This window comes from Odontomachus brunneus, unplaced genomic scaffold (genome assembly GCF_010583005.1).
Source record: "Odontomachus brunneus isolate Ranch 3 - 2012 unplaced genomic scaffold, Obru_v1 Obru_scaffold_038, whole genome shotgun sequence".
Classification (NCBI taxonomy): Eukaryota; Metazoa; Arthropoda; class Insecta; order Hymenoptera; family Formicidae; genus Odontomachus; species Odontomachus brunneus.
In genome coordinates, this window is record NW_022639488.1 from 1,848,130 (window position 1) to 1,871,404 (window position 23,275).

The following is a 23,275-nucleotide window of genomic DNA, read 5'->3' on the forward strand; positions in this document are numbered from 1 at the left end:
TATACCTTGCAAAGGTCTTCCTTACTCGATTTTTACCAATACATGACTAAGTTTACCATAGTAAGGATAACCTAGCTAACCCTTAGTTAGGACCTTATACATTTCAGGTATACCTGATGACAATTTCTAGTCGGGGTCCTTCAGTCGCCAAAACATCCCCCTAACATACTTCCAGAGGGCGGGCACAACAATATTATTATTTTTATGCTTCATTTATTTAGGGAATGATAAAATACAATATAACAGTAATAGATTTTTCAAGAACTCCACGTGTGTTTATACGTAATTTTCTACTTGCAAACGGATATTATAGGCATTATAACATTGTCCACGTAGGTTCGCCAGTAGTAACAACGAAACCAACGCTTCGCCGAAGCTATGGCACCCAACTATCGGCCAGAATTATGTCAGCCGGTATTGGTCCAATGCTAGCAAATGACTGGCTGTCGAAGGCCAACGCTTGACGGCCAACCGACGACCGGACTTCTGTCAGCCAGTATTCAGCTATTACTGGCAAATGAAAGATTGCCGAACGCCGACGCTTGACCAACGTATGGTACCCAATCGTCGGCCGGACTTCTGTCAGCCAGTATTTTGTCATTACTGGGATAGAATAGATCTTAGAATAGTACTTGTTAGTGGCAGTCATTAATTCTTTTTTTGGCTAGAATTCGTTTAATTACATGTCTTACACTTCTTATACCGTTTTTTTGGAGAAAAAAGTTTCTTTAAATTTAATATTCGTACTTGTTCAATTTTGGTTTGTTTCATTAAAATATTATATTCTTAAACAAAATATAATTTTTTTTAAATGATGAAAATAAAAAACTTATTTCGTCCAAAGAAACCATGTCGTTTGATGAAACAACACTATCGTTTTAAATAGTATTCTTTAAATGTTTTTTTCAAAATTTAGTAATTTGATTTGTTTGATTTGGATTTTCTTGGATCTTTTTAATTTTTTGTTTGGATTAATCATTAAAACATTCTGTAAAATATCTAAAAGTAATTATCACTGCTTCACTACATTATATATCAATATCCATCGCATATCGAATATTGTTGCATTGCTTCAATATCTATTAATAAATTATCCAACAAATACAAAATAAAAGTTATATAATTGTTATTTGGTGTTTGCTAGGTATATTATAATATACTGTGAACATTATAAGAATATATTATATAAGCATAAATCGTAAGAACATCGTTGGAGTTGTATCGGGAATCGCCATGTGCCGCTCGATCGTCTGGTAAATACTTTAACGTCTAGCAAAACTTTAATCGATTGGCAACATTTTAATGGAGTCAAAACTGGACAGGTGACCGGTATTACCGCTTGGAATCGAAATTATAGAGGGAGGATTCGCGAAAATTTGTAGTAATCTAGTGCGAAAGTAGGAATCTTCGGTTCTTACCGGTTTATGAGACATGAGGAAATTAAACATTATAAATGTATTTTTGTATAATATTATAATTTTCTCATTTTTCACCTTTGCACAATAATTTTCAGTATTTGATTACTATCAATATTTAACAATGATTTTATTATCAGTATTCACCAGAAATTAAGTACTGGCCAAAAAATTACTGAATTACTGATAATATTTAATCACTAATAATTTTTCAGTATTTCTTAGTATGATATTTTTATAAGGGCAGTACTTGGCCAATTGTAAAACCTTATATGGATGTTTAAAAGATGACTAAAAAATAAAAAATTGTCAATGTAGACAAAATGTCATCTTTTTCTCGCAATTTATTAATATCGGATATGTTTTAATTACCTTTTATATTTTATATATTTTATTAAAAATATATACACATATATATATATATTATTTTTCCTAACCTTTTTAATTTTTGTCCTTTACATATTTTAAATAAGTTTGTTTTGTTTTTTACAAAAAATGAAAGTTTTTTACAAGAAATGAAAAATGAAATTTATACAAATTGGAAACACGATTTCATTTATTTTCATTCTCAAGTTTGGTAGAAAATATGTTCCTCTGATGCACCTCATAAGAATGTTTTATTGTTCAAAATATAACGGACTCTCTTCGATGTCCATATACATTTGTCGCTGCTTAAACGGAGTACAATACATCGGCAGCTCAGTTTCGTAAAATTCCAGAAACTTCATAAGATTGTCCTCAAGCTCTCCATGATAAACCGAACCAGCGTATCTTGACTCGATATATCGTCGATGCTGCTCCGATATCTACGCAGAGTTCGAGCCTTTTCACTCGCAGTATTAATCTAATACTCACGCGTGGAAACTATACACAGGGCGTTTGATAATAAAAGAAAGAGAAAAGAAGAGTTTATAGGTAAGACCACTCACCTCTTGCCATTCAGACATGATTAAAGCGCACATGCAATCATCGACCAAACTATGAGTACACTGCAGCAAAGAAATATAAACATGAACCTTAAATACTCATATAGGATGCCTGAACGAATATCTTACCATTTGCGACAGCAAGATGCCACGGTTTTCGGCGCGCATACGCTCAAATCTGTCATGGAAAATAGCCGCGGCCCAGGGTTCATGGAAGTAGGAGTAGAAATCCGAAATAGGTAACTTCTAACAGCGCGAGAATGCGAATTGTGGATTAGGAACGTATTATATACGAATATCAAACAAGATAATGTAATATTCTCTTTCGCATTATCTCATCGAGTGCTTACTTTAAAGCGAAATTTCAGTTCGTTCAGCATACTCTCGTGCTTGCCATACAAAGCGATCATATCTTGCACTTCAAATGTCTGAAAGATAATTGTTGATTAGGAAAGTAATATCTATTGAAACGACGAAAAAGAAAACGAATAGGATAAACTCGGGTATTATAGTCATACCGGGAAAAATGGCCATAGGTTGTAATTTCTCTAATATCTGTAAAACTTTGCGTTTGTGTAATCAAAGATAAGCGATATTTATCGTAGTGTATATGCGAACATTTTTCGAAATAGTAAGATTATGATTATTATACTATGTTTATTTTCGACTACCTGTAAAATTTTTCATGTAACCACTAAAACTTACTGTAACGTCGAATAAATTACAGTTAAGCTATCGCAATCAATGTTAGATACATGAAAGAAAGTATGTAAATGGTAATGTAACATGCAATTTTTATTTTTGTTTTCACTATTTGTTTATAAATATTATGGCCATCTTTCACTCATATTTTGGGTAAGATGGCACACTATCATTCTACAATATGAATAATTATAGAGCGAAAGTTATGTTTCAAACATTACTTTCGATAATACAGTAATTAAATCATATGTGCAATATCTTGAACAAACGATTACATTTAGAATTTAAGTTATAATAGAATTTAAGTTGTAATAGAAGTTTCTATTTTATATATGTATTATATTTTTCATAAATAATATGTATTAAATATCCTATACTAAAATGAATATATCAAATTATATATTTTATATTATTTTATAAAATAAAAGGTGCATGAACATAAAATATGTATAGGTCATCTATTCTTTAATGTTATCCGAAAAATTCAGGTCAATCCTCATATTTTCATATTTTTATAATAAATAATTTCAGTGAAATATTTTCCCTTTAACTCTGACAATATTACTGTAGATTAGTATATACTGCAGGATTCAATGAAGTAATATGCCAAACGCTATTAAGAAATATCTATAAAAAATATATTTTCTTTTGCATTTTAGAAAAGTATAGCTATCTTATCCCAGTTTATCCTATATGTAGGCAAGCGTAGGTCATCGTGACAAAACGTCTCTCAATAATAAAGGCCTGCGAGGTTTTGTCCATTGAGATGTAACAGTGTTTTCTGACATAATTTTTATCGCTGGATCCGAATCTGGTCGTAGAATTTGCTTAGCACGTCAAGATTTCGAAATATTCTAACTCAAAAGTGCAAAGAATTGTTTTCTAATATATTTAAGTTAGAAGAACTCTGAAACATGAAAACATTCACAATAGGAGTTGAGAAGGAATTGAGAAAGGAAAAATTAGAGAGGCAACGTAACATAAATAAAAGAATCCTATCAGAAAAAGTGCGTGTTAACTAAATCTCGAATGTATCGAAGTGGATGAAGCCTCTTTTCCGCGACGCTAATCGACTGTCTCGATTGTCTCGATCCCGTCGAATTCGTGCCGCTTATAGCTGTCAGCCGCGGTGACAGATCAGGTTGTGTTGTTCGCGCCATATGAATTTGATACTTATTGTAATCCCAGCAAACACAATGTTACATGTAACATACATGTTAGTTACATGTAACATTGTTTGCTGGGAATATAATTTGTAAAAACGAATATTATAATATAAATTGTAAATACAACGAAAGAGCTAAAGTGGCGCGCGTGAAGCACGCGCTATGTGATGTTCTGGTGTAATAAAAAAAAAATTAGGAACAATTTGTAACCATAAACAAAAGAAACAGCAATACAAAACACTCGAGCACACTATCATGCACGTATTTAAAAAATATACGTGTCAATTGTCATAAATTTATAATCGTGGCTCCATCCATGAAATCCCATGCGCCTACACATTTTCTTTTCATATCTTTCACCTTGCCTCAATGATTCTCTATCCGGAAAAAAATATGATGTACCTTTTATTTTTAATAGAAAATTTCTTCTAATTTTACTATAATTTCAAATAACGCAGGAAATTGTTAATAGAGTTTCCTTTGCTAACAAATTTTATTTCATTTAAAATTTATATATTTATTATATTATTATATTTATGTTTTATTTTAGGCTCAATTCCACCAATGTCGATCAAGCCTTAAGCCATCTTTAAACTAATTGAAACAAAAACTTAAAATCAGATCAAGGTCAAACGATGTTTGTGGAATCCAGTCTTAGGGAATCATAGAATACAATATAAAACTAATAGATTATTCAAGAATTCCGTATATATTTATCCACATTATTCTACTTGCGAACGAATATTCGGAATATCGTTATATTAGGATATTATAAATTTGTATACCATTTAGATTGTCAACTACATTCGTGACATTGAAGGAAATTTGCAAACAGTTTCTCAGTGTTCGCAAAACATTTGCCAACTATACATCTGCACTGTGTAAAGAAAAGTAATTTACGCTTGCTCAAGTATCATATTTCACACAAAAATTATTTCCAAATTTAAATTACAAAAAAGTATCCATTATCTTCAAGCAAACAAAATATACTGGCATGGATATGGACATTAATATGGATGTGCAAAAATTGTACACTGATAGTTCTTGGACGAACTGCAGTCATAATTATAATAATTTCTTCAATCCAAACATTTGCCACGTTTGTAAAATAGAACAAGAATCTCTAGTAAATTGCACTAATTGTTACATGATCACTTACTGCAGTGAAAGTCATAGAGAAGTACATTTTAAACAACATCAGCAATTTTGCGCATATATAACAGAATATTTAAAACAGAACGACGACAAGGAACGTCGTTCAGAAACATCCGAATGGATTGAGTCAAGAAGAAAATTTTTGCGCGTAATCACGCAACAGTTTCCACGTAGTCTGCAGCCGTACGAAAAGCAAATGATCATTTTCGCAAGATCGTGTTGTATTTGTCATCAACAGATTGGTTTAACTCACTGTAGAAAATGCTATTCCGTCAACTACTGCGAATTTCATCGCCTAGATTTTAAGCGGAATCACGATTTAAAATGCAAGGAGTTGCGGTTAAGACTTAACCTAGATATCTTATATATCATACCAATAGATTTTCAACAATTAATTATATTTCCTAATGGATCGAAACCTTTTGAAGACATGAATGAGTTTGTTTCCAATTGTGTGCACTCTTCTTATAGGGATCTCGGTCCTAAGCAAATTATTACAAAATTTGCATATTTCTGTTCCGATTACGTATCAGGACCATTCACGCTGTATGATAGTATGAGAAAATCGCAGTTATTAGATCTTCCAAATATGGTAGGACCTCAATTTGTTATTCACGTAATTTCAGCAAACTCCATTGAAAATAAATATGTAAAGGCTTGGGAACTTCTCCAGCATGTTTTATGTCAGATAAAGGAGCTAACAGTTGTACTGATAGGAGAAGAATTGAAAACTCGAAATATGAATTTGAGAAGTTGTGATAGCTGCAAGTTCCAAAATCAGAAGGTTAAAGTTATATGTCGTCCTGAATCTTACCACAAGTACACGACTGATCCAACGTTTCAGCAACCAAATGTGATCATAATATTTCAAGCACATTTTGATGGAACAAACACATGGCAAGAAGATAGCTTATTGACACCATATCGTATGAACTGTCCATATATTCTAACAGCCGGATCGCAATCTATAGCGGAAGAGAACATAAGAAACATACAAAAGATTCTAAATATAAATCCTATATATGATGGACCAAACAATTTCAAGTCTCTTTATCCATTCAGACAGTTGCACACTGATTGCGTCGGTTATCGTAATTCGCATGTAACTATATATTGAAGTTCATATTCTCTATAAAAACCATTTTAAACAATTTGAAGCTCTTTTATGCAATTTCGATATCACTCGTATTATTGTAAAAAAACAAAAGATACATGATCTTCATGAATTATGAATATTTTTATATGATTTATTTTTTATGATTTATGAATGTTTTTAATAAAGATCTTATTCAACTACTTTTTCTTTTTTGTTGTTGTATAGCATACAATTTACAGATTTATTTTTGTACGGAAAGTACCGGTCAATGCGGAATGGACTTTTAATTGCGCGAAAAATTATAAACTCTAAATATTGCACAACTATCCATCACGTTCTGCACGAAAAGTGCGAACGGTTACAAAATGAATATTGCTTTGTTTGAAGATAGAAATAAATACTTTTTTGATAAACGTGTAGTGGTTAAATATTAGTCTTAATATTAATATATATTTAAATTCACAAACGATGTAGATTTAATGCTTAATAAAACTTAAATTACTGGATTCAATATAGAGGGAGAAAGTGCTTTAAGAATATGGTGCATAAAAAAAGGGTTGCTGCAATTATTGAAAAATGGAATTTGAAAAAAAAAAATAATTTAGTATTGTAATTGATTAATGACCTATCTTTACACCACTGTTATTTTATGGGTATGTTTCTCTATTGCTAAGCTGCACTTTCCAAACTTAAAAAAAACATATCTACAGATAAAATTTAGTGGAAGAAAGATGAGAGCGAACTAGTATAGCCAATTCAGCAAACTAAAGCAGATCTCATATATGGTGACGATAACAGCTGAGTGAGTTTCTTCGTGTATCAAAGAAAAATACGCTGCGATTTAAGTAAACGTTCTTTTAGACTATACTGTTAATATAGTTAAAGTCACGTAATAGTGCAAATAAATATATATCGATAAAGAAATAAAAAATTACCAATAAATTAAATTTAGATAAAATATTTAATAAGGAGATGGCAAGTTAGATTTGTTGAATACTGCATTTGTAGAGGTTATATTTCTTGTTTGAATGTCATATTCTTGAAAGGGACACAACAAAAATTTATGAAAGAAACATCCCTTTCAGCATTTGTAAAAATAAATATTCAGATAGTGTTGAAGGTTGGTACCAATATAAGATTTGTCAAAACTGGGCATACAAATCATGTGGTATAAGAAGCGTTTTTTTCCACTTTGCTATTAGGCAACTGTGATTAATGTATTTACCTAATGAATAAAAGAAAAAAATTGAAAAAAATTTAATTAATAAGTTAAACTTAATCTGATTTCCTGTGATTTTATGTTAATTTGATTGTTTTCATGGATTATTTATGTTTCGTTAATCATTTATCAGAGAATTTCTTTTATTCATTATGACACTAGACTACTGATTATTATAATTAATAAGCGAAGCTGAATCTCTTTTTTTTCTCTAAATTTGTAATATTATAAAATTCTTATTAATGTTACTCTTATATTATCTTACATTATCTTTTTTATTAATTATGAGAGAATTTAGTTTATTTTAGCATACTTACACAAAAATCAATAACCTTTTGCGATCAATCAAAGGAACACTCTTTTTTAAACAAATAAACGATAGTGCATATATGAAACTAGTGATAAGTGATTTTATCACTGCCGATTACAATAGTCAACACCGATTTTGTCACTAGAGGAATGACAGGACATTTCGATAGGATTTTTCTCGTAGATTACGAATCTGAAATCCAGAATGTTCCATCACGTTACGTTTTAAAAAAAAATGGAGTCAAATGGCAATTTATAATGGCAATTTCAAAACATGTGATCAGTGTTACATGATCGCTTACTGCAACAAGTCTCATAAAGAGTAGAACCTCAGGTAGAACAGATAATCAAAATAATTTCTATGTAACGTAATTTTATCCATTTATTAACTAAATTTATGTTATTTTTTTGGTCAAAATGACGTCAGATTGATGTTATTTTGACTATCTGTTCTACTTGGAAACATTCACTTTATATAAAAACCTGCGTATCTCTTCAAAAGCTTTCAAACAATTTAGAAAACACATAGATGTCTATAATATTACTTAAAAGTATGAAATTTCCGATATAGATAAAATGTCGTTTTATTCTCGAAACTTAAGGTTAATATCAGGCTCTACAAAAGCTTTCAAAAAATCTAGATAACACATAGATGTCTAAAAGATTACTTATAAAAATATGAAATTTTCGATATAGACTAAATGTCGTCTTATAACTCAAAACCTGTAATTAATATCAGACGTTTTAATCATCTTTTATATATAAAAATATATTTACACTGGGGCTTGCCATACAAAGCGATTATATCTTGCATTTCAAATATCTAAAAGACAACTGCCAATCAGAAGAAAAGTAAGGTCTATCGAAACGGTGAATAAGCGACGGAAAAGAAAACGAATATATAGACGGGTATCAGTCATCGCAACCAAATGTCTTTCAATAATTTATTAAATATAATTTATTTAATAAATTATTAAATATTAAAAACACGCGCACGTCTTCAATGATGTTGGTATACATACGAAGAGATGTAAGAGTGCTGATTAATATTCGCTTAATTTTAATTAATAGTTTAATGTGACTTTTGAAGTGCAATGTAATAAATACATACATAAGTTTTACAAACAATGAATACAAATCAATGAATATAAATTGTCTGGCAAAATATGAAATAAATATTTATATAAAGACGCTAGTTACCGCGTTTATTTTTATTAATTACAAAAGATTAAACACATGAAAGACGTATAATAACAAGCAAATAAATATAATTTGCAAAACACTCACACAGAAAATGGGTTTCGAAGGCGGAGCCGCGCCGATAAATATATGAGTTTGACATGCACATAGAAAGAAGTTACGTACATATACATGTTAATTGTTATAAATTTAATGGCGCGACTCCATCCTCAAAATCGCATCCCTGTCCCCACATATTTCCCTTCCATATTTTTCACATTGTTTCACGACTCTCTACAAGGAAAAATATGTAGTTTTTACTATTAATATAAAATTCTCTCCAATTTTGCTATACTTTTAGTAACGCAGGAACAGATTGTTAACAGAATTTTTTCTTATTACTGAATATAGTAAAGTTTTTAATAGTATGTTTCACTGTTTCTATAATATACGTAACACGTTTGTGAAGGGAAGATAATAAATTTAGACAGTGTGTCGAAACGTTCCACAGTACAAAGAATGTAGAAATTTACTGTAACATTCTTTCTCTGCATTGGCTATGTAACCGATTTTTCAAGTTTAATCGAGAGACACAATAATCTTTTGCATCTAATGCATGCACAAAACGATGCACGCGCTGCGAGGTCGACCATGTCGGCTTATGCAATATGCGGCAAAATAATAATATTAAAATGTTGTATCATTTAATAATAATAAAGAAATAATAATTTAGACTTTGTGGATCCAAATCCAACAATATTGACCTTAATATATGTTAAGAGACTATGTAATAAATGCTACATTTGAAAAATGCAATAGGCAATAAACTGTATCTCTTTCAAACGTAAAGTAATAGCGACATGAGGAATTTAATTAGCAAATTTTTAAACATTGCCTATTTTTCGGCCTATTTCGAGTGGATATTCCTTGTACTATTGTATCAATCTATTTACTAATATCATTTTAACAACTTGCAAATTTTCCCTCTTTCTGAATGTTTCCGTTTATTATTTTATTTTTATTTCACTTAATTATAAATTTATTATATTATTATGTTTATGCTTTACTTATTTAGGCAATAATATAATACAATATAAAAGTAATATCTAGTTTAAGAATTCCTTATATATTATGCGCAATATTCTACCTGCGAATAGAATTCGTAGGCAATTATAACTTTGTATATTATTTAGAATGTCAACAACATTCGTAACATTCAAGGAAACTTGCGAGCAGCTTCTCAGTGTTCGAGAAACAGTCGCCAAATATACATCTAAACCGTGTAAAGAGAACTATTTTATTTTTGCTCAGATATCGTATCTCACACAAAAATTACTTCTACATTCAAATTATAAAAAAGTATCCCTTATCTTCAGGCAAACAAAATATACTGGAATGAACCTTATCGGGGATGTGCAAAAATTGATCACCGATTGTGCCTGGATGAACGGCGAGTGTAATTACAATAATTTCTTCAATCCAAACATTTGTCATGTTTGCAAAAACGTAAACGAAAAACCGATAATTTGCGACAACTGTCACATGATCTCCTATTGCACTATAAATCATAGAAACATGCATTTTAAGCAACACCAGCAATTTTGCGCATATCTAACAGAATACATAAGAGAAAACGATAGCATGAAATGGCGCATTTGTCTTTCAGAAACGCCCAACTGGATTGCGTCAAGAAGAAAATTTTTGCATGTAATTACGCAACGGCTTCCACGTAGTATGGAACCGTACGAAATACAAATGATCATTTTCGCAAGATCGTGTTGTATTTGTCATCAACAGAGTTATATAAAGTCCTGTAGAAAATGCTATTCCGACAACTACTGCCCTAATCATATGGAAGCTTTTGAAAACAAACACGCATCAAAATGTGAGGAGTTGATGTTATGTCTCAATTTAGATATCTTAAATATCATTCCTACAGAATTACAACGATTAATTGAATTTCCTAATGAATCGAAACATCTTGATGATATGAATGAATATGTTTTCAATTGTGTACACTCTTCTATTAAGGACTTGGTCCGTCCAACAGAAAGTTTTACAAAGTTCGCATATTTCTGTTCCGATTACGTATCAGGACCATTCACGCTCTATGATGGTATGAATAAAGCAAAGTTATTATACTCTTTGACAAGATCTCAATATGTTATCCATGTAATATCAGCAAACTCCATTGAAAATAAATATATGAAAGCTTGGGAAATTTTCCATCATAATTCACCGTGGATAAAGGAGCTAACAGTTGTACTGGTAGGAAAAGAATTAGAAACTCAAGATATAAGTTTGGAAAGTTGTGACAGCTGCAAGTCCCGAAATCAGAAGATTACAGTTGTGTGTCGTCCTGGATCTTACCACGAGTACACGACTGATCCAACGTTTCAACAACCAAATGTGATCATAATATTTCAAGCACATTTGGATTCAATAAGCACATTGCAAAAACATAACTTATTGACAGCTTATTCACAGCGCATAAACTGTCCGTATATTCTAACAGCCGCATCGCAATCTATAGCAGAAGAGAACATAAAAATCATACAAAAGATTCTAAATATAAATCCTATATATAATGCACCAAACAATTTCATGTCTCTTTATCCATTCAGATTGTTACACAGAGATTGTGTCGGTTATCGTAATTCGCATGTAACTGTGTATCGGAATTTACATCCTTCATAAATACCATTTTAAACGATTTGAAGCTCTCTTATGCGATTTCCATATCATTCGTATTATTGTAAAAAATATAAAAAATAGATTGCCCTCATTAATTATATATAATATTTTTATAATATATAATCTATTTTTTATGAATTATGATGTTTCTAATAAAGAATTTATTTAACTGCTGTCTCCTTCTTTTTTGTTGTTGTTGTCTTTTAATTAAAACGTACTGATAGTGATAAACATGTACATCAAATGTATGAAAACATCCCAAAATAACATGTTGCTTTTATACGCCCACACAGTAGAGGTGTCCAAAATATATCATAGGGATATCCTAAAGATATATTTGGGATATGTGATATCTTCAAGATATCCTTATGATATATTTGGGACATTTCTGCTGTGTGGGCGTACACGCGCGTATATACACATTTATATACAGGATGTCTCATTTTAAATTGCGATGTTTCGAAAACCAAGGTTTTCACTGAAAAATGTTGCAAACAAAATTAATACGGTTTCAAGGGAATGTTTGATGGCGCTACTTATTTGACCTTCAATGACTTTGCTAAGATGTAGAATTTTATCTAATTTTTTAAAGAGAATTATATGTAGATCTTTTAATATAAATTGACTTGTCTTGTTATTTCGTGTATAAAAGTATTCAAGTGAAAAATATATAATTTAAAAGTGGATATTTTACAAAAGATTATAACTCATATTCCGATATTTTTCAATATGAGATAAGAAAAGTCTTATAACTTTTAAACTCTTCGACAATATTATTTTCATACTTGTATACGCTGCATAACAAAGAAAGTAGATTAATAATGTTAATCTGTGTATACTGATCCCAGAAAACACAGAAAATTCAAAATTATTAGTGTACCATTTGTCCAAATTTATTTTCAACAGTAATATACTATAATATACTATAACATAATATATTATTATTACAAATAAAGTATCCGTTATCGTAGGCGAAAAAAATGTCAACACACAGAATTTGTGTCACGTACTAATGTATTTTGAACCGCGAGAATAAGAAATATTTATTGGATCGCGAGAAATATTTATTGGAGATGCAATTTCCATATCATTCGTATTATTGTAAAAAATACAAAAAATAGATTGCCCTCATTATCGCTACTCCGTCCTCGAAATCCCATCCCTGCGCTCACGGACTTGATGAACGGAGCATTAGGGTGCCGGGTATGAAGCAGGGGAGGGGGTTTCGATGTTCAGCCATGTTTAGATGAACCACTTATGCTGCCATCTACTCGGCAATGGTAACATTATTTGGAATATTAAAGTGATCTAAGTGTTGATGGTAAATGGTATTAGATTTATTACAAAAAAAACCATGTCATTACACTTAATTCAAAATATACTGTGCATAATATTACACAAATCTTTTAAATGTATATAAAGATAAGTTATTTGCAAGTTTAATTAATCATTGCAACGACCAAAGTTTTTTAACGTCTCACAGACCGCACTTTATGAAAAGTATTATAAAATATATTAATATTCGCTATTTTTATATTGCAAAACAAAGAAATACCGTTGTAACACAAAGACATTTATTTAATAAATTAATATTATTTAAAGGACACTCAATTTTTATGCGTACATATATTATTCTCATTTTTATGTATAAATACCTTTCTGTATTATCACATGATTACGATAGGTGATACAAAGTATCGATAAGTGGCATCATTAGTGGCCCATATAAACATGGCCGACGTTCTAATCCCTCTCCCCACCATTGCTTTACCCCCTCAAATCTATGCTCCGTCCTTCATGTCCATGCTTGCGTCCATATGTTCCCCTTTTATATCTTTCACTTTATTTCATCGACTCTCTACCCGAAGAAAATATAAGTAGTTTTTACTTTTAATAAAAAATTCTTTCAAATTTTGCTATGCTTTTAGTAACGCAGGAATAGACTGTTAATAGTGTTTTTTCTTGTTAATGAACATAGTAAAAATTTTTAATAGTATGTTTTACTGTTCCTATAATATAAGTAACACATTTGTGAAGGAGAGAAAATAAATTCAAACAGCATGTCGATGTATTCCACAGTACAAAGATTCTAGAACTTTTACTGTAATATTTTTTCTTGTACTGGGTATAAAACCGATTTTTCAAATGTAATCTAGAGACAGTGATTTGCAGTGAATGCATCCACAAGACAAAGCACGCGCCGTGAAGTCGACTATACAGGTTTCTTAACCTCCGCCCACGAAGTACATAGCGTTATTCCTTATGAAAAATTGAATCGAAAAGTTCTGAATCATTTTTGTCTTTGATGCTTTACGATACAGATATTTTTTAATAAATGTCAGCAAATCCGAGTAAGAAGTATACACGCTGTGAGCTGCGCGCCTGGTAGTGTGCGTGAATATAGTGGCGAAACATTCATGCACACTCCAGGCGCGCGGCTCACAGACGTGTATACTTCTAAAGAATGGCACGGATTTGCTGGAATTTATTAAAGAATATCTGCTTTAATAAGCATCGAACACAAAAATGTTTCAGGACTTTTTGACTCACTTTTTCATAAGGAATAACGCTATATGCTTCGTGTGCGGAGCTTAAGAAACACCTTGTATATACTTATACGATATGCAAAAATAATAATATTAAAATTTTGTACTACTTAATAACAATAAAGAAATAATAATTACTAAGATTTTTATGAATCCAGCTCCAATAATTTTAATCTTGGTATACGTTAAAAGACTATGTAATAAATGTTAATTGAAATGCATTTGAAAAATACAATAGACAATAAATTGTATCTCTTTCAAGAGTCATGAAGAATTTATTTAGCAAATTCCTAAACATTGTCTATTTTCCGGAATATTTCGAGTGAATACCCTTTAAACTATTGTATCAGTCGTTTTGATAATAACATTTTAAAAACATGCAAATTTCCTATTTTTCTCCATGTTTTCTTTTTGTTTCATTTTTATTCCGTTTATTATATATTTATTATATATTATATATTAATTATATTATGACATTTATATTACATTTACCTCATAATAATTATTATTATATTAATGCTTTATTTATTATAGTATTATAAAATACAATATAATAATAATACATTTTTTAAGAACTCCATACGTGTTTATGCACAATATTCAAGTTGCGAACGGATATTCGTAGGTCATTATAACTTTGTATACCGTTCAACCGATTGTCAACTACATTCGTGACATTCCAGGAGACTTGCAAATAGCTTCTCAGTGCTCGCCAAACAGTTCCCAATTATACATCTGAACTGTACAAAGAGAATTATTTTACTTCTATTCAGGTACCATACTTCACACACACAAGTCCAAATTGAAATTACAAATACATATTCATTATCTTCAAGTAAATAAACTATACAGGCATGAACCTTATCATAGATGTACAAAAATTGCATGCCGATTCTAATTGGGTAAATGGTCATATTAATTATAATAATTTCTTTTATCCAAATATTTGTCACGTTTGCAAAAGAAAAAATAATGGTATTTTGATATCATGCGATAAGTGTTACATGATCTCTTACTGCAGTGAGAGACATAAACAGAAGCATTTTAAACAACACGAGCAATTTTGCGCATATTTAACAAAATACTTAGAAGAGAACGGTAGCACGGAATGGCGCCTTCGTCATTTCGAAACGTCCGAATGGACTGAGTCAAGAAGAAAATTTTTGCGTGTAATTACGCAACGGCTTCCACGTAGTTTGGAGCCGTACGAAATACAAATGATCATTTTCGCAAAATCGTGTCGTATTTGTCATCAACAAATTAATATACATCCCTGTGAAGAGTGTTATTCCGACAACTTTTGCATTATTCATATGGAAGATTTTGTAAAAAGTCACGCATCAAAATGTGGAGACTTGTTGTTAGGTCTCAATCTGGATATATTAAATATGATACCTGTAGAATTTAAACAAATAATTGATTTTCCCAATAAATCGATTTTTCCCCTTGACATGTTTGATTTTATTTTCAATTGTGTACACAGTTCTTATAGGAACTTGGATGATTCTTATAAAATTCTTACAAAATTCGCATATTTTTGTTCCGATTATGTATCAGGACCATTCACGTTGCTTAATGGGATGAGAATAGCACAGTTATTAAACAGAATAGCAGGACCTCAATGTGTTATCCACGTAATATCAGCAAACTCCATTGAAAATAAATATGTAAAGGCTTGGGAACTTTTCCAGCATATTTTATATAAGATAAAGGAGCTAACAGTTATACTGATAGGAGAAGAATTAAAAGCTCAAGATATAAATTTGAAAAGTTGTGACAACTGCAAATCTCAAAATCAGAGGATTAGTATCGTATGTCGTCCTGGATCTTACCAAGAGTATACGACTGATCCGATGTTTCAGCTACCAAATGTGATCATAATATTTCAAGCACATTTTGATACAAGAAATACGTGGCAAGAAGATAAGTTATTGGTACCACAGCGTATGAACTGTCCATATATTCTAACAGCTGTATCGCAATCTATAGCGGAAGCGAATGTAAAGAATATAGGAGAGATTGTGAATATAAACCCTATACATTTTGGACCAAACTGTTTCAAGTCCCTTTATTCATACAGACAGATGCATACTGATTGTGTCGGCTATCCTAATTCGTATATAACTGTGTATCGGAATTTACAACCTTCATAAAAACTATTCTAAATTATTTGTAGCCCTCTTATGCAATTCCTATATCACTTGTATTATTATAAAAAGTACAAAAGATAGATTTCCCTCATGAATTATAAATATTTTTGTAATATATAATATATAATGTAATAATATGTAATATATAATGTATTTTTTACGAATTATGGATATTTCTAGTAAAAAAACTTATTTAACTGCTCTCTCTTTCTTTTTTGTTATTGTTATTTTATTGTTGTTATTGTCTTTTAATCAAAACTTATTGATAGTGGTAATCGTGTACATCAAATGTATGAAAGTATCCCAAAACAGCATGTTGCTTTTGTACGTACACGCGCGCACACATACACATATATACAGGATGTCTCATTTTAAATTACGCATTGAGATTTTTTGATAACCAGAGGTTCCATTGAAAAATATTACAAACAAAATTAATGGAGTAAAGGGACCAAAAGCGACATACCACTCTGTTTTTTGAAGTTATGTCTTAATGTAAAGCTCAAAATATAAATGTAAATATATATAGATGTAGTTGGAAGTACCTCCTATCAGATAATATCATATTTTTACTGAAATTATTACTATATTTAAAACAGAAAATGTTTTTGTAAAACGTACGAAAATGGAGTTTTGTAAAACACTAAGAAAATGGGTGCCAAAAGCGACATACCTATTGGAAGTTATGTAATATGTTGCATATATGATAATATTTGATAATAAATAGTTCCTTAATGCGTTTAATGGTTGAATAATATTCCTTTATTTAAAATATAATATTACAAAAGGGAAATATAATTAAATAAAAACATATCTTTGGCATTTACATCTTTTTCATTTCTGACATATTTTACATATATTATATTTTTAAACTAAACAGAATTAAACTTTAAAATAGACAAATATCACGTCACAATGGGAGGTTAGAGTCAAGTTATGTTAGTCACAGAGTATCGCATCTATCGCATACTGTACGGAATATGTCATTCTAAGACACATTCTCATAAAATTTTTCAAGTTATATAGTAAAAAATAATGAAGATAAAAATATTTTAATAATATTTGTACAAAAGCCAAATGCATGTAGAAGAATTTAATATTAAACAAAAAGATTATTATCGCAGTTTGGTCTAAGTAATTTGTCAATAAAAATCAAAGAAATAAAATTATGAATTTCTAAAACTCGATATTTGCTAATTTAGCATATAAAAGAATAAGAAATATACTACATATAAATTTTTCATGACTTAACTGATAAAATGAATTACGTTTATATTAGTTTCGATAAAATACAACATTTAATATATGAGATATAGAGGTATGTCGCTTTTGGCTACTTTCCTCTACGGTTTCAAGGAGACGTTTGATGATGCTACTCATTTGACCTTTAGTGACTTTGCTTATGATTATGTAGAATTTTATTTAATTTTTTTAAGAGAATTATATGTAGGTCTTTAACATAACTTGATTCCTCTAGTTATTTCGTATATAAAAGTGAAAAATATATAATTTAAAAGTGAATATTTTACGAGATATTATAAGTCAAATTCCAATATTTTTCAATACGAGATAAGAAAAGTCTTATAACTTTTGAACTTTTCGACAATATTATCTTCATACTTGTATACGCTGAATAACAAAAAAAGTCGATTAATAATGTTAATCTGTGTACACTGATCCCAGAAAACACAGAAAATTCAAAGAGTTTCAAAATTACTAGTGTAGCATTTGTCCGAGTTTATTTTCAACAGTAATATATTATAATATATTATAACATAATATATTAGTTTTACAAATAAAGTATCCGTCGTTGTAGACGAAAAAAAATATCAGCTTCCAGAATTTGTGTCATGTACTTTATTTTGGACCGCGAGAATATATCGTGCTTGTGATCCGAACAAACCTACCTTTTTACAAAAAAGATAAAAACAGACGCCAAGTTCACGCGCTTGCCTGCACGAGTGGAATTATACCAAAATTAATGTTTCTATAAAAAATATTTTATTTGCAAAACAACACAAAATATATTAATAAGGCATATTATTGTTTAAAATTCTATTTTATACAAAAAAATTGATATCACATAGGAGCCTAGAGTCTCTGTAACATAGAGTCTGGTCACTCGCCTAGTTTTACATAAACATAACGGTAGTGTATACATGTATATGTATGTAGTTTCTGCTTACCGATAAAATAAAATGTAATAAAATTTTCTGACTACAAACTGATAATAAAAGTAAGTATAATTAGTATTAATATTAATATTAATATTCATGTTGGCAATATTTCAAAATATAATTTTTTTAATAATATAGAAATATATTTATTACATAATGTAGCTAGTTACATAGTACATAGTATTGCTAAGAGTGCTAAAAATGCAATATGCGTAAATTGTTTAAATATAAATTATGTGTTAAAATATAAGCAAAGTCCTTATGTAAAGACGCTAACCGCGTCGACTTTTATTAATTACAAAAGATTTAGTACATGAAAGAAGAATAATAACAAACAAATAAATATAATTTGCAAGACGCCCTCACATGAATAGGATTTTGAAGACGAAACCGCGCCGTTAAATATATGAGTTTGACATGCACATACAGCACAGATGCTTGCAGCAACATTGCTGCAACGTTACAATTAGGGATGTACCGGATACTGAATTTGCCGGATACCGGATATCGGATATCCGATAATAACCTGATATCCGGTACTAAAAATCCGGTTTTCTAAAAAATTTCTATATTAACATTTACATAAGTAATACATTACATAACGTTTGCCTATGTTTGCCATATAATTTAAGGAGACTAGAACGGTTTTATCTTCCGAAAATTGAATGAAATTCGAATGACTATTGTCGACAAACAAGTAAATGTACACAAGGTTTGTTTTTTTTAGTTTTTATACATACTTTATACATAGTTTTATACATACTTTATACATACTTTTAGGAATGCAATAAGCGACAGAAGTTCAAAAAGTATTAATAATTGAGTAAGATATTGTTAAATTAAAAAAATGTTTTTGCAGTTTTGCCACGACTCCGGGAAAACGAGTTGGAATTTTTAATGCGCCAAACGTCATTTTGTAAATGAGATTTTCCTCTATAAATTGAACCGAAATAGAACGAAAAATCTAAAAAATGAGAGAAATAGCGGATAAAAAACTAAAAATGTCTAAAAATTCATGTTATTTGCTGTTAAAACGGTATTAAAAAATTAATTTTCATATGCAAACTTCGGTTCAATTTATGCAGTACGTCTTTATCTTTAATTTAAAAAAAAAGATCAAGTCGATATCTTTAGCCGTTCTTGAATAATCGTGGCAAAACGAGCGGAAAATGCTATTTTGAAGAATAAACGACCGACTTCTATTACTGACCGACTGTTCTCGTCTCTTTTGTTGTTACTCTTATATTTGTTAGCAGTGACCTCCACACGTCTATAACCTTTGTTTTCGATATTATTTCTAAGTTTTAAAATCGATATTACTGTTTATCAGTTTGTTTTAAATAAACAATTGCATTTCTTACACTACATGATCACGCACGCTCCGCCGGGCACCCGCCGCCTCACATTTTTCGCTCTCCTGAACTTAATTTTGCGAATATCGAGGTACATTTTGCGCTAAAATATTCTTAAAGAATTGTACTAAATGATAATATAAAAACCCAAAAAAAAGCTTTTGTAAAGATTTCAAACCGTTCTAGTTCCCTTAATACATAATTGGTCATTAAAGTCGACCATAAGATGTTTATACAGAACATTTACACAACGTAGATTACAACGAAACTGTTCCAATTGTACACAGATTCAATTGCACACTACCGACCGGTACTCTGTACTTTATCTAGTTTAGTAATTACTAAACCCAATTATTACATCTAACTAATCATTACACTCTGTGTCCAATCGGGCTGTGTAACTAAGCCTCACCCCTTACAACAGAGTTTTTATTCTTATGGCTCTTACAGACCAGCGCGATGTGCAACGCAACACGTGATATGTGACGAGCGATATCCAATTAGAATACTGATATTCCGGTAAAACTGTACTCTCATTGGATATCGCGCGTCGTATATCGTATATTATGCTGGTCTAAAAGAGCGGGTTATTCAGCATTGCCAAACATTGTTGAAAATAAATCTTCAGAAAGATTATACAGTTTATATTACACAGTTGACTTAATAAAAGATAATTAGTTTGTTTGTTTTTAGAGAACCTTGGATTTTAAATCCTGTATTAATGACACAAACTTTCAAGCTTATACTAATATATTAATATTCGGTTATCCAGCCGGTTACCAGATAGTTGCTGGATATCCGGCACATCCCTAGTTACAATAGTGCATATTGCAGTGCAATGTTGTAGAGACATTACAGAGACATAGATTGTTTTATATTTATTTCATTTATATTATATATTCATTATATATTATGAGATTTATATTATATATTTATTATTTTATCATATATATTATTTATATTAATATATTTATATTATTATATTATATTTACCTTATTTATTATTATTACACTAATACATTATTTATAGGTATTATAGAACACAAAATAATAGTAATGAAATTTTTAAGAAATTTACATGTGTTTATGCGCAATATTCTAGTTGCGAACGGATATTCGTAGGTCAAAACTGAAATTAAAACTTTGTATGCCACTGAAATTGTCAACTACTTTCGTGACATTCAAGGAAACTTGTAAACAGTTTCTCAGTGTCCGCAAAACAGTCGCCAACTATACAATATCTAAACCGTGTAAAGAGAATCATCTTACTATTGTTCAAGGTACCGTATTTTACACATAAATTACTTTAAAATTGAAATTACAAAGAAATATTCATTATCTTCAGGTAAACAAAATACAGGCATGGACTTTATAATGGATGTGCAAAAATTGCACGCCGATATTAATTGGTCGAACGGCGATATTAATTATTATAATTTCTTTCATCCAAATATTTGTCACGTTTGCAAAAGTAAAAATAATGGCGTTTTAATATTATGCAATAAGTGTTACATGATCTCTTACTGCAGTGAAAGACATAAACAGAAGGATTGGGAAGAACATCAGCAATTTTGCGCGTATATAACAGAATTCGTAAAAGAGAACAGTAGCATGAAATGGCGCTTTTGTCGTTTAGAAACGCCCGAATGGATTGAGACAAGAAGAAAATTTTTGTATGTAATCACGCAACGGTTTCCACGTAGTCTGGAACAGTACGAAATACAAATGATTACTTTCGCAAAATCATGCCTTATTTGTCATCAACAGATTAATATACAACCCTGTATAAGATGCTATTCCGACAATTTTTGCCCTATTCATATGGAAGTATTTTTCAACAATCACGCATCAAAATGCGGAGAGTTGATGTTATGTCTCAATCTAGATATCCTAAATATCATACCTACAGATTATAAAAGATTAATTGAATTTCCTAATAAATCGATACTTCCCGATAACATGCTTGAATTTGTTCTCAATTGTGTGTACTGTTCTTATAGGAACTTGGACAATTGTAACCGAGTTTTTACAAAATTCGCATATTTCTGTTCCGATTATGTATCAGGACCATTCACGTTATTTGATGGAATGAGAAAAGCACAGTTATTAGATCTTCCTAATATGGCAGGACCTCAATGTGTTATCCACGTCATATCAGCAAATACCATTGAAAATAAATATATGAAGGCTTGGGAACTTCTCCATCATCTTTTGTATAGGATAAAGAAGTTAACAATTGTACTGATAGGAGAAGAATTAGAAACTCAAAATATAAATTTGGAAAGTTGTGACAGCTGCAAGTCTCGAAATCAGAGGATTAATGTCGTATGTCGTCCTGGATCTTATCAAGAGTATACGAGTGACCCAATGTTTCAGCAACCAAATATAATCGTAATATTTCAAGCACATTTTGATACAACAAACACATGGCAAGAAGATAGCTTATTAACACCGCAACGTATGAACTGTCCATATATTCTAACAGCCGGATCGCAATCTATAGCGGTAGAGAACATAATTAACATACAAAAGATTATAAATATAAATCCTGTATATAACAAACCAAACAATTTTAAGTCTTTTTATCCATGCAGACAGTTGCACACTGACAATGTAGGTTATCGTAATTCGCATATAACTGTGTATCGGAATTTATATCTTTCATAAAAACCATTCTAAACGATGTGAAGCCCTCTTATGCAATTCTCACATCATTTGGATAACATTAATACGGAAAATAGAAAAGACAAATTATTCTTATGAATTATAAATATTTTTATAATATATAATCTAGTTTTTATGAATTATGGATATTTCTAATAAATGACTTATTTATGTATTCCCTCTTTCTTTTTTGTTCTTCTTTTCTTAATTTTCTTTTCTTTTAATCAAAATATATTGATAATAATAAACGAGTACATCAAATGCATGAAAGTATCCCAAAACGGCATGTACTTTAATACACACGTTGTACACGTAATGCGCGCATTACATATTGAGATTTTTTGAAAACCAAGGATTTCATTGAAAAATGTAGCAAACAAAACTAAAATCGTTTCAAGGGAACGTTTAATGATGTTACTCACTTGATTTTTAGTTTGCTTAGATTATGTAAAGTTATATCTAATTTTTTAAATAGCGTAATATGTGTGTGTGTGTGTGTGTGTGTGTGTGTGTGTGTGTGTGTGT

General features: G+C 30.3%; 3 protein-coding genes across 6 annotated transcripts in view; 2 read left to right on the forward strand and 1 right to left on the reverse strand.

Moving 5' to 3' along the window:
* Positions 1-23,275, reverse strand: part of LOC116844018 (cilia- and flagella-associated protein 61-like) — an 84,242-nt gene that overhangs the window by 29,954 nt on the left and 31,013 nt on the right. For 2 of the 4 annotated variants that reach the window (XR_004377974.1, XM_032815078.1), the window contains exons 5-7: positions 2,692-2,769; positions 2,471-2,587; positions 2,345-2,404 (exon numbers count right to left, since the gene is read on the reverse strand). Coding sequence is in view for 3 of the 4 variants with exons in the window: in XM_032815078.1 (XP_032670969.1) it covers positions 2,345-2,404; positions 2,471-2,587; positions 2,692-2,769 (255 nt within the window). In the remaining variant the exon portion in view is untranslated. Of the gene's footprint in view, positions 1-1,678; positions 2,239-2,344; positions 2,405-2,470; positions 2,588-2,691; positions 2,770-23,275 lie in introns of those variants that run through there. The other 2 variants (XM_032815080.1, XM_032815079.1) reach the window with 2 other exon arrangements.
* LOC116844023 lies at positions 15,091-16,640 on the forward strand. Its single transcript, XM_032815088.1, has 2 exons — positions 15,091-15,309; positions 15,965-16,640. The coding sequence occupies exon 2, from the start codon at positions 15,988-15,990 to the stop codon at positions 16,558-16,560; it is 573 nt and encodes a 190-aa protein (XP_032670979.1). The 5' UTR covers positions 15,091-15,309; positions 15,965-15,987; the 3' UTR covers positions 16,561-16,640.
* On the forward strand, positions 20,086-22,925 carry LOC116844016. The gene is made up of 3 exons (XM_032815072.1): positions 20,086-20,177; positions 21,209-21,366; positions 21,432-22,925. Exons 1-3 carry the CDS (start codon positions 20,101-20,103, stop codon positions 22,751-22,753), a joined length of 1,557 nt encoding a protein of 518 aa, XP_032670963.1. The 5' UTR covers positions 20,086-20,100; the 3' UTR covers positions 22,754-22,925.

What these genes read in the sequence shown, in the direction of transcription:
- LOC116844023 (XM_032815088.1), top strand. Translation starts at nt 15,988, where the DNA reads ATGAGAATAGCACAGTTATTAAACAGAATAGCAGGACCTCAATGTGTT.
- LOC116844016 (XM_032815072.1), top strand. Translation starts at nt 20,101, where the DNA reads ATGATCACGCACGCTCCGCCGGGCACCCGCCGCCTCACATTTTTCGCT. An exon ending in TTAATTTTGCGAATATCGAG is followed by an intron (nt 20,178 to 21,208) that starts GTACATTTTGCG and finishes GGATATTCGTAG; the next exon opens with GTCAAAACTGAAATTAAAAC. An exon ending in TCATCTTACTATTGTTCAAG is followed by an intron (nt 21,367 to 21,431) that starts GTACCGTATTTT and finishes CATTATCTTCAG; the next exon opens with GTAAACAAAATACAGGCATG.